General features: G+C 36.9%; 3 protein-coding genes across 3 annotated transcripts in view; 1 reads left to right on the plus strand and 2 right to left on the minus strand.

Annotated features, from left to right (window-relative positions):
• Window positions 1-1,749, minus strand: LOC112506326 (receptor-like protein 7). Its single transcript, XM_025110335.1, has one exon. It carries the CDS (start codon window positions 1,747-1,749, stop codon window positions 1-3), a length of 1,749 nt encoding a protein of 582 aa, XP_024966103.1.
• Window positions 1,750-2,037: 288 nt separating this feature from the next.
• LOC112506327 (receptor-like protein 7) lies at window positions 2,038-3,857 on the minus strand. Its single transcript, XM_025110336.1, has 2 exons — window positions 2,640-3,857; window positions 2,038-2,241 (listed from the first exon to the last, which is right to left on the minus strand). The coding sequence occupies exons 1-2, from the start codon at window positions 3,855-3,857 to the stop codon at window positions 2,038-2,040; spliced, it is 1,422 nt and encodes a 473-aa protein (XP_024966104.1).
• A 7,659-nt stretch (window positions 3,858-11,516) lies between these two features.
• The window catches only part of LOC112506328 (receptor-like protein 7), a 4,615-nt gene continuing 3,658 nt past the window's right edge, over window positions 11,517-12,473 (plus strand). Inside the window, exon 1 of the mRNA XM_025110337.1 lies at window positions 11,517-12,432. Coding sequence (XP_024966105.1) covers window positions 11,517-12,432 — 916 coding nt within the window. The remainder of the gene's footprint in view (window positions 12,433-12,473) is intronic.

Raw genomic sequence — 12,473 nt, forward strand, 5'->3', positions numbered from 1 at the left:
TCAATTGCGGAGTGGCCTCACCCATTTGTCCTTCCTCATACCAAACCGCTCAATGAACCAATCACTGTACCTTGCATACAAAAAGTTCCCGATAACAATCCCAACTACTAACCCACTTCCGACTCCTGAGAATATCACGATCCAGTCAACTCTTTCACTTGGGAAGAAAGACTCGGACTTTTTGCTTGTTTGTGGAGGTGTTGACACCTTTGAATCTTGACAGTCGTTGGATAAAGGTTCTCCACACAATCCGGGATTTGCTTCGTATGAGTTACTCTCAAATGTATTGAATTGTCCGCCTTGTGGTATGCGTCCATGAAGATGGTTGAATGACAAATTCAAAATGGCAAGGAATCCGAGTTGCAACAACTGATGAGGAATTTCTCCTGATAGCTCGTTTCGGGAGAGATCCAAAGATTCAAGATTCTTTAGGTTCCCCAAGGATGACAAGACACCACCAATAAGATGGTTGTTGGAAAGGTTAAGTGATTCAAGCCCACGAAGATCTTGGAGTGATTGTGGGATTTGTCCTTCAAAATTGTTACAAGAGAGATCAATAGCAGTGAATATGTCCAAAATACGAGGGTACTCTCTTTTAACACCTTTGCTTGTTATTGTCATCCTGTATGCAATCGAAAATTCAAATGTTGATAATGGAAACCTTGATTGCAGAAAAGATGATTTTCCATCATAAACCGACTTCATTGCATTCCAACTTTGGAAGTACTCATGGGGTAATGGACCACCAAAACCATTGTTGGAGAGATCTATTATCCGCAACTTGGGAAACTGTGAGATAACCATTGTCGGACCTTGAATTCCACCATAAAATCTGTTGGACCCCAGCATGAGGACTTGCAACTCCACAAGAGTACCCAACCAAAACGGAAAGGCATCATCGAAAGAGTTATCTCCAAGAGAGAGAAACTCTAAGTTGATACAATTTGTCAAGGATTTTGATACCTGACCCACAATTTGATTTTCGCTCAAATCAATCTTCCTCAGCATGCATCCTTGGGTAAATGTATTCATCATTGTGCCTTGAAAGTTGTTCCTTTTAAGATCCAACGACGACAAGGAATTGCTTAATCTGCCCAAACAAGAAGGAAGAGTTCCACTTATGTTGTTAGAAGACAAATCTAGCACCAGAAGAGAGTTCAATTCACATAATAAAGGTGGTATTTCTCCTTGCAGATTGTTATTTGAGACAGCATAAACAACCATGGTCCGTGGTGGAATTGGTAGTCGTCCTTGTAGCTGATTATTCGCGATGTTGAAAAATTTCAAACGACCCCATGGGAGAAAATTTTGATGTTGATGAAAACCAGTGATGAAGTTGTTTTCAACGTCAATTATCTCTAGCGATTCAAGATTATTGTTCCACATCCACTCTGGTACGCGACCACCAATTTTGTTGTCACTGAGAAATAGGACGTTCAATTTGTGTCTGAACCGCAAAATGGCAGGGAATTCCTTCAAATCGCACGAGGTTAGCCCTAGGTATTTCAATTCTGGTAGGGCGCCATTGGTGTAGTTGCTGGTGGCCACAAATGATATTTTGTTACCAGAGAGATGTAGAGTATCGAGTTGGTTGAGTCCTACGAACATATCCAAGTCCACCCTACCACTAAAATCATTCTTTAATAGAGAAAGTAGTTGAAGATGTTTGAAGTTGGAAAATGAGCTAGGAATTGGTCCATGAAATTTATTTGCTGCAAGGTTTATGACTCTCAATTGGGTCAGGTTCATACAGGGGCGGACGCAGCTTAATCTGGTTGGGGTCCTGGGCCCCCAACAAAAAATAAACAGGAAAGCCCAAAATTTTTTTTTTTTACTTGTAATTTTTTTAAAGATGTAATTGGGCCCCCAACAATATGAGGTAGGAGGCCCCTTTGAATTGCAACTTGCAAAACGAGCCTGTGATTCTGTGAATCTGTGATTGAAGACGTGAAGCAGCAAGGCAGCAAGCAGCGGTGCGGTGAAGTGGGTTTGGACTCCTTCTTCTTCAGTCTTCTCTTGTTCAGCTGTTCTTCATCCTCATCCAGATCCAGACTTCCAGTGGCGCTGTCGCCGCTGTGGCCTGTGGCGGACGGCGAGGAGAGGCCCGACCGACGCCGACAGCCGACTACCGACTGCGAGGAGAGGCTGCGACGCAGCGACTGCGAGCCTGTTCTTCTTCTTCTGTGTCACTGTGTGTGCTCTCCACTCTCCAGTCTCCGCTCTCGAGCTCTCCCCTCTTTTCTGTAAGTTTATTTTGTTTCTTTGACTTTGAGGCTTTTGACAGATTGACTACTATCTACTTGTCTTAGACTCTTAGTTGTCTACTTCTAGAGTTCTAGTTCTACTGTTCTAGTGTTCTACTTGACTACATACAGACTACTTGCCTACTTGGTTGCTTCCTTGCTTTGACAGTTTGACTACTTCTAAATTTCTAATCAATTAGTAGTATTTTAGTTTTTAGGTTAATTTTGTGGTGATTGATAAATGGTAAATGGTAAATGGTTAAATACTTAAATGCTTTAGGTTAATTTTGTGGTAATTGGTAAATGCTTTAGGGCACAGTTGTAAGAGGTAACTTTTTATCATTTTTGTATGAAATTGAAGTTAATTATTATTTTATTTTATATCGTGCCCCCTACAAAAAAAATTTCTGCGTCCGCCACTGGGTTCATAAATGAAGATGGGATAGAACCATGAATGGAATTATCTTCCATCATGACAAGACTAAGTTTGGTTAGGTTTGAAAGAAAAGGTGGGATTTCATCTAAGTTCATACGATTCAGATACAAGTTATTAAGCTTTGTCAGTTTGCCAAGCCAATCAGGCATACGTCTCTTCTCAAATTGGATACCACTAAGTTCCAAATGATTGAGTTCAGAAAGTCTTAACAATGAAGGAACTTGGCCTACGAACTCATTATAAGAGAGACTTAAGTAAGAGAGTTGTGTCATGTTGGAGAGTGAACCTGGGATGTTCCCGGAGAAAAAACATGATGTAAGGCGCAAGAATGTCAAATGATGGAGGTTGCTTATGGATTCTGGTACAATCCCAAAGAAACTTGTGTCTAATACATCCAGATGCTCAAGTAAGCTGTTGTTAAGAAACTCAGGGAAGGAACCACTGAGGCTGGGATTGGATGCCACATCAAGAAATTTCAGCTTTGGTAATTGAAGTACGGCCCAAGGGAATTCATCTTGAAGCGAACAATTGAAGAGCACGATTGAGCTCAAGGAAGAAAAGTTGGCCATGAAATGAGGTACTGAAGAACTGATGTCGACCCCTGAGAGATCGAGTTCTTCAAGTCCATTTAAATTTTGTACCAATTTCTCCAGGCTAGGACTTCGAAGCTGTAGTGGATTCCCTGATAGGTCTAACGAAGACAAGTGTATCAACTGTGAGATTCCAGTGGGGACTTGACCATTGAATCCAGAACGAGAGAGATTGAGGGTTCTTAACTGCTTTAGACGAGAAATCTGAGATGGAATTTGAGATCCAGTAAAGTCGTTGATCGCGAGGTTAAGCGTCTGAAGATGAACAAGGTTGAAGAGGCTGCTGCTCGAGTTGATATGGCCACGAAGATGCCTTTCGCTCAATTCAAGAGCGATCACGTCTTCTTCGTTGTTGCACACCACCCCATCCCACAAACAACAATCAGATCCATCATTTGATGTATTACTTGTTATCTTCCAAGAGTCAAATGTTTGAAACTCTGATGCATGAGGAAAACTTTGCTTAAACAGGTACAAAGCCAAACATTCCTGATCATGGGTTAATGATGATCGAGTGCATGTGACAAGGAGCAACGTGAATAGAACGATTTTTAAGAGGAAGGTGAAATGCTGGAAGTATGCAGCCATGAAGAAAAGAAGCTTTGAGTTTGATTAATTGTTTGTAAATGTGTAATGTTTATATGTGTATTATGATCGTTAATTATGTGGTGAAATAGAAAAGAAGACGAAGCTGAGAGACTTTTACAAGTAAACTATGGAAAGACTTCAAAGTCTTTGAGGTTTTGATGGGGGTGGAGCCACGGAGGGACAAATGACACAAACGTCTTATGAGACGGAGCACATGGTATGTCTTCTATCGAAGGAACTATTTACTTAAACATTTAACGGTAAAATTCAATTCTATCGTTTTACTTATCGAGTAAAATTTTAGTCTACCAAAACGATATTGTATATAATAATTTACCGGGTAAGCGTTAATCGTAATAAGAGTCTTTGCCTTCGCTCTTACCATGTAAGATTCTTGGTCCGTGCCATAATCATTTGGTAAGGGAACATGACGTGGTAAGCGCTTACTCGAGTAAGCATTTGGTTAGCCGTTTACCAAATGCTTACTCGGGTAAGCGCTTATCAAGTCACATTCCCTTACCGGATGAATATGACAAGAACCAAAAATCTTACCTACTAAGAGCGAAGTCACGAAACGAGGGTCTTACCCGGTAAGTAATGGTGACGACTCTTACCATGGTAGTGCTTACCTGGTAAATTATTACATACGATGTCGTTTGGTAGACTAAAATCTTACCCGATAAGTAAGAAATAGAGTTAAAACTTACCGTTAAACGTTTACCGGGTAATTGTTTAGATAAACGGCTCCGAATTCTTTGGTTTCTGTATTGACAGGGGTGGAGCCATCACTCCAAATGTGTTGCATTCTTTTTCCTTTTTTAAATATATTTTGATATATTCCATCAAGAAATACGATTTATCACACAATAATATATATTTTACTTTTGAAATTTGTTTTCAAATTAATGAAAAATATTGATTTTCATGTTCATTTGGTTACAAAATAAATATATGGAGCCAACAGTTTTATAATCTTTATATTTATAGATTACAAAAGGTAAAAAGAATATAAAACACCAATTTAGGCAAGGAAGGGAGCCGAATAGGTTAAAATGGTGTTAAACTCTCGGGGCTATAGTGCCCGGCAATAGTGACATAGGGCTACTATAGTTGTCAAGATCGCCAAAAGAGGAGAAGTCTTGGTACAATCCGGGCGGTGCCCGCTATAGTGATAGTGGCGAGATCGTCGGGCAGGATGCCAGGAATGGCCCAGCACCAATAAAACCCGGTTTTCTGTTTTATTTCTCATTTATCTCTTAAACCTACCTCTTCTACTCCCCATAAAAGACGATTGGGAAACCCCTCCTAGGTAAAAATTAATCCTCTTACGGTTAAGTCCCTCCAACTAACGTCTGTTATTTTGCAACAATTAAGTCCCTCGTCTCCTGGGTGCATGAGGGTATAATTGTCTTTTTATACACACCCTTCCTTTAACTCTCTCTATCTCTCTCACCAACCTCCTTTCGGTCTTCTCTTACAACTCTCTCTTCTCCAAACCAACACCGCTAATGACGCCTCTTTTTTTTTGGGAGGGGGGGGGGATTATGGGTCTGCTTTCAATCAATGATTGCACCATCACCCCGAAGCCGCTTTGGGGGGATGGTCTCCAGCATCGACTGCATTTGCAGCCTTTTAGGGTAGTCTATTATCCATCAGCTACGCCCCTCGATCTACTTTTTTGGAGGATTTCTATGGGTCCTAAAACCTTCTCGATTGTGATCTTTGTTTGGTGGTTATTTGGCAACAGCAGGACGAGCCGAATTTGGAAGGAGCTTCTCTCGATTTGCTCCTTTTGGTTTATTAGTTTGTTTGGTTTTTTGTGTGCGAATGACTTCTTTAACTTTAGGGGTAGATTTATGATTTGATTTTGGTGTTTTAATTTAAGGCATGTGAGGGATTTAACTGTTGCAAACTAATAGATGTTAGTTGGAAGGACTAAAACTGAACATTTTTGTATATTGTATGGGGCTTTGTTGAAATAAAATTTTTATAAGGATCTAACCTAAAAAAATCAACAAACCAAATACCAAAATTGTAATTTACTCAAAGGTTTATAAATCAAGTTGTTAGAGACGTTCTTAAAAAATTGAGATATAATTTGGATATCTATACTACATTATAAAGCATTTGACAAAAAAATTTAAAAACCATTTTTTATGTATGAAGTACTATATATTGATGCATATTATTTAAATTCAAGATTACAAGTAAATTATGCATAAGTACAACTTATTTAAGCTTCGTGTTTGAATTCGTGTAACTAACTGCGGATAAATATAATCAAATAGAGGATAAACATTTATTTTAAAATATAAAATATCTAAAATATAATTAGGATAATTATCAAGTTCTAACAAAATAATTAATTATTAACTTTATAAAAAAAAAATTATTATTAAACCAAATATAAATTACTTCTTTATTGAACATAAATTAAATTACAATAAAGAAAATTGAATTGAAAATTTACACAAAAAATGAGGAATTTTAAATAGTTAATTTGATACTAATATCGATATATTTTTCTCAAATTTTTATAATATCTCAAATTTATATTTTATTGAAAAATAAAAATATAATCGCTTTTTTTAAAATCACATAAGACCATATTATAACATCAACTGAAATAAAGAATAAAATGAAATATTAAAATCAAGATGTATCTCGCTATATTGCACGAGTACCCTTCTAATTTGTTTTTTTAATACAGAAAATCTATCGAATAACATTTCCACTCAATTTTATGACTTATGCATGACTTATGCGTTGTAGAGGTACTTTAATTTCATTTGCACAAGCATACTTGCTAAAAAAAGAACCAAGAGTAAATTACAATTTTGGTCCATCTAAGGGCCTGTTTACCAAACACTTTTCCGAGAAAGAATTTATCGGCAAAATTCAATACTGTTGTTTACTTACAGGGTAAGATTTTAGTCCACCAAAACGGTATCATATACAATAATTTACTCGGTAACCGTTAACCGTGGTAAAAGTCGTCGTCTTTACTTACCGGGTAAGATTATTGGTTCTTCCCATATTCATTTTAAACTTAATAAGCACTTACCAGATAAGTATTTGGTAAATGGTTCCTAAGTATCACTTAATATTAAGTTTCGTTCTTATTTTAAACTAATTACACTTTTGATCATTATGGGTTTCACTTTTTTCAAATTGATCCTTATTTTAAATTGAATTGGTTTGAGTTTTGAATTGCAGGCCAAGAGCAAGGGAAAATAGATCGAAAACCAGTGATTCATGCGACCTAGTCTGCGACTTAAGTCGCACGGTAAATCGTTCGGCTCGTCACGTAACTCACTACTGTGAGTTTTTCTCATTTTTCCTTCATGCTCAATTTGGGATCAAAGTTGGTTTATAATTGTCCTATTGATGAAATGAGTGTTATCTTAAGTTTGATTAACTTTTTAGGCAGAAATTGGGTTGTGCAGGTTGAACTGGGCATATCTAGTGATTTGTGCGACCATTATCAAGACCTTGGTTGTGTGTTTGTTTAGAGATAAGGTTAAGTCTATCCCTCTTGATTGTGATCCATGCTTACCTAATTCAGATTCAAGTGTTCGTTTGTGATTTCTCATTTCAATTAAAGTTTATATCTTTGTTTATCAGATCAAGCTGAGTTTCTTTTCGACCATTTTAAGCTGAAATGCATATGTGATTAAATGATATAGTGTTAATGTTCTATCTTATTGGTATCTTGAATTATTATTGTTAATTGTGATACAGTATTAATACATGTTGGGAATTAACACATGTGGTTTGATAATTGATTCTTGGGTTAAAGGGATTTGCACAACATAAGCTCATGTGCATTGTGATTGTAATGGTGTGCAAAGGGATATATATATATATATATATATATATATTTATATATATAGAGAGAGAGAGAGAGGGAGAGAGGGAGAGAGAGAGAGAGAGAGGAGCGTTCAAATAAAAACCGGCTCCATTTGTGTAAACCGTGTAAATCAATCTCATCCATCCATTTTCTTGATCAATGGCCAAGATTAGTTTACTTCATTTTAGGAAATTAAAAAAATATATATATTAAAATTTTATTTTATTTCAACAGTAAGAGCATAAATGGTAAACAAAATTTAATATTTGGTAACATCCTACTCGATCTTTCATGAATCTTTTTTCATGCAAAATTATTTTCTTTCAAGATTAGTTTACTTTCATGAATCTTTTTTCATGCAAAATTATTTTCTTCCAATATTAGTTTACTTTCATGAATCTTTTTTCATGAATCTTTTTTCATGCAAAATTATTTTCTTCCTTAAGTTCTGGTTTGATGCATTAATTTCTTTAAGCCTTGCAATCTTAAAGATTCTAAAACATATTACAATCTTCAAGATTCTGGAGCAGTTTCTTCATGTACCCGTTTCATCATGCAATTATTTCATGACGAACCAAATACATTATGCAACCGTTTCACTAGTCATGCTCAATAACGCCATGAACCAGTTTCACTTTCATGAAACCTATTTCGAGTACAGTAATTTTCTTATTTCACCACTGATTTGATAGATTCATTCATTTAATTAAGCCTTACAATCTTCAATATTCTGGAGCAGGTTACAATCTTCAAGATTTTGTAGCAAATTAAAATCATTTCCTCGTTTCATCATGCAATTAGTTCATGACGCACCAAATACAAAAATGCACCGGTTTCATTTTCCTCTTCACCAACTAAATGGATCAACTACACAATCAATGCAACAGGTTCACCATGAAAATGTTTCGGTTCACATAATTTATTTGCAACATGAACCAGTTTCACGTTCATGAAACCTGTTTCATTTSTGGATTTTTTTTGTTCATCTACGATTTGATGATTTTATTATACACTTCAATTGTTTCATCAAGACTCGTTAGCTGATTCTTAAAGATTACAATATATGAAATTCAAATTTTAATATTATAATATAATTAAATATTTAAATGTTACCATTTATACAATTTCCTTTATTAMGTTTCCTTAATTAAGATTTATTAATAACTTTCATATTTAATAGAAAATATTGTAAATAACTGAAATACCCTTATTGATTTATTTTAATTAGAAAAAAATGAAATTTTCCTATTGGTCGAAATTGGTTTACATGGTTTCTTAGAAATGCACAGTTTTCATTTGAACGTGCCCCTATATATATATATATATAGAGAGAGAGAGAGAGAGAGAGAGAGAGCCATAGGTTATTTTGAGAAGTGGTAAATATTTGAGAAGTGATCTTAGCTCTTCATACGATCAAGATCGGATTTGACTGGTCAATAATTGCGTGAGATTTTTTATTTATAAAAATTACAAAACTAATCCCTCTATTTTTTGCATAGCCGCAAATTTTGACCTGTTAAAGTCACAATTCTTGATCAGTCAAAGTTGCAATTATTGACCAGTCAAATCCGATCTTGATTGTATGAAAGGATAGATAAGAGCTGGGACAAGGTTAGACAGTATGAGGCAAAAAGGGATTAATCTTGTTTCACCAAAATAGGAAGAACAAAATGGAAAAAAATGAGACATAAACTAAAATATTATTAATTAACATTCGTTTGATATATAACTTTAATATGCTATTTGTTTCAGTGGTCACCACCGCTAGTCGTGGCCGCCGCTGCCATTGGTAGCCATTATCAGCCACCTCCACCTCCTTCACTACAATAACCTCTTCCACCACCTCCATAACCACCATCGACCACCGACACCACCACCACTACCACCATTGACCACCTCCATCTTCTCCTTTACTACAACAACCTCCTCCACCACCGACACCACCGTTTATCTCCACCACCATTACCACCATGAGCCACCTCACCTCCACCATAACCACTACCCGTCACCACCATTGGTTACTACTACCACCATCGCTCACAAGTATGGGATACTACTACTACTACTACCACTATCTACCATCTTCACGTCCTCTACAACCACCACCGCCGTCCATCTCCACCACCACTAGTACTGTCGGCCACCACCACCTCCACCTCCCCCATAACCACCACCACCACCACCACATCAGCTACAATTACCTCCTCCACCACTGTCGGCCTCCACCACCACCATTATCCACCATCTTCACGTCCTCCATAGCCATCATCGTCCACCATTTTTTGATTAATTTTGTATTTTTTTATAATATAAATTATATAAAAATTCAAAAAAGAATAGTTTACTTATGGAATGTGACAAACAAGTGGTTTCTATATTATATATTCTCCTTCCAAAAAGAAGAAAACGCCACTATGCCAAATGCCAACAATGATTCATAATTCTGCTTTTTAAATATAAACTTGTGGAAAATTCAAATCGTAATACTTTGTTTATGTTACTCCGGCAAAGTTAGGCGCAAATTAGTTCCACCACGAATTTAAAATTAGCAAGGATGCATACTACGTCGCTGGTGATGACACCTTGCAAACCAAACGGACCTTTGGGTAATTTCCAAGGTGATTTCAGACATCTGATCACACTATGCCCCTTGAAACCCCGCTAGGGGCGCTACCTTTAGAACCTCGTAAGGAGGTGCGGCCTCCTTGACCCTTGCCTTAATTATGGCGATCTCAGATGATAGGGGCAACATTTGTGAGTATGCACTCCGTGCTTCTTAAATCACTTATATTTGTCTCATCACCTTAATCGATCTCGAATGAATCACAATCCCATCGAAATGATTGATGACACTGAAATCACCTAACCCTTTGTGATTGTGTGGCTCCACCACTTCGTAAATAGTCGTTTTTGTATCACTAGTAGTAATTTATTTATAAGTTATCATCGTCTTTATATCCTATCGCATCCTAGACCGATTTATTTATTAAAAGTATGTTTACTTCAATGATTGTTGTTTTTAAAATATACTTAGAAAAAAAGGGTAAAGACGTTGGATTGATGTGTTTCTCCACCTTAAAAAGATTCGTCATTATTGCCCATTGCTACATTTTTTTTATTAACCTGGATATCCAACCGCTAGACTAATCCTAGGACGACCACCTGCTTTACAGATAGCTCGGAATCACCGCATTTGAACCTCCGTGGCCACAAGGGAAAGCCTTTCAACTTTATTGTACAAAACATTATAGCTTCTCTATGTTTAAAAGCTTTCGCCTTTTGTCTAAATCAAAAGTGTGAATTGAGATTATTCCTTAGTAAATCTGATGGAATTAAAATCCATTCCATCCAAAAGTGTTTAAAATACATAAATACCCTCATTCCAATATTAAACCCTACCCGCTGCTTTCTTTCATTGTTGCATACTGCTTGCTTTCGTCGATTGAACTTGGAACGCTTTCTGGAGTTTTTTTTTGGCATTTTTTGGCATTTTTTGTGGTTTTGTAGTTTTCTTTTTTATAATAAACTACAAATACAACATTTTAAAATCACATTCACTTGGTAAACGATGACCAGAAAAGTTTTCAAATATGATGGTTAAAGTAATACCTTTGTTTTATTAAACCACAAACCGAGTCAAAGATTTCTATTTTATAATAAATAAGGTATTATTTAAGATATGTTAACTTTAGTGGTTAAATGAACCTTCTCTTTAGCTTCATATATGCACTTATGGACAAATTTTGAACATAAGCATGGTTTAAACAGCATTATGCATCCAATAACAATCAGACAAACTTCTTTTCTTCATGGCTCCATGCTTCCAGCATTTCAACTTCCTGCAAAAACTCTTTCTATCCATGTTGCTTATTGTTACTTGTACTGAATCGTTATCAAGTCATGATGAGGAATGTTTGGCTTTGTACCTGTTTAAGCAAACCATTCCTCATGCATATTTCGAAACCCACGGGTTTCGAAAGTTGGACTCTTGGAAGATCGCAAGTAATGCATCGGATGATGGTTCTTCTGATTGTTGTTTATGGGATGGGGTGTTGTGCAGCAACGAGGAAGAGGATGGCCACGTGATCGCCCTTGACTTAAGCGAAAGCTTTCTCTATGGCCATATCAACTCGAGCAGCACCCTCTTCAACCTTGTTCATCTTCAGAGGCTTAACCTCGCGATCATCGACTTTACTGGATCTCAAATTCCATCTCAGATTTCTCGTCTAAAGCAGTTAAGAACCCTCAATCTCTCTCGTTCTAGATTCAATGGTCAAGTCCCCACTGGAATCTCACAGTTGATACACTTGTCTTCGTTAGACCTATCAGGGAATCCATTACAGCTTCGAAGTCCTAGCCTGGAGAAATTAGTACAAAATTTAGATGGACTCGAAGAACTCGATCTCTCGGGGGTCGACATCAGTTCTTCAGTACCTCATTTCATGGCCAACTTTTCTTCCTTGAGCTCAATCGTGCTCTACAATTGTTCGCTTCAAGATGAATTCCCTTGGGCCGTACTTCAATTACCAAAGCTGAAATTTTTTGATGTGGCATCCAATCCCAGCCTTAGTGGTTCCTTTCCTGAGTTTCTTAACAACAGCTTACTTGAGCATCTGGATGTATTAGACACAGGTTTCTTTGGGATTGTACCAGAATCCTTAAGCAACCTCCATCATTTGACATTCTTGCGCCTTACATCATGTTTTTTCTCCGGGAACATCCCAGGTTCACTCTCCAACATGACACAACTCTCTTACTTAAGTCTC

Source organism: Cynara cardunculus (assembly GCF_001531365.2).
Source record: "Cynara cardunculus var. scolymus isolate 2C chromosome LG 2, CcrdV1, whole genome shotgun sequence".
NCBI classification, from domain to species: domain Eukaryota; kingdom Viridiplantae; phylum Streptophyta; class Magnoliopsida; order Asterales; family Asteraceae; genus Cynara; species Cynara cardunculus.

What these genes read in the sequence shown, in the direction of transcription:
- LOC112506326 (XM_025110335.1), bottom strand. Translation starts at nt 1,749, where the DNA reads ATGAACCTGACCCAATTGAGAGTCATAAACCTTGCAGCAAATAAATTT.
- LOC112506327 (XM_025110336.1), bottom strand. Translation starts at nt 3,857, where the DNA reads ATGGCTGCATACTTCCAGCATTTCACCTTCCTCTTAAAAATCGTTCTA. An exon ending in CGGACGCAGAAATTTTTTTT is followed by an intron (nt 2,242 to 2,639) that starts GTAGGGGGCACG and finishes ATAAACTTACAG; the next exon opens with AAAAGAGGGGAGAGCTCGAG.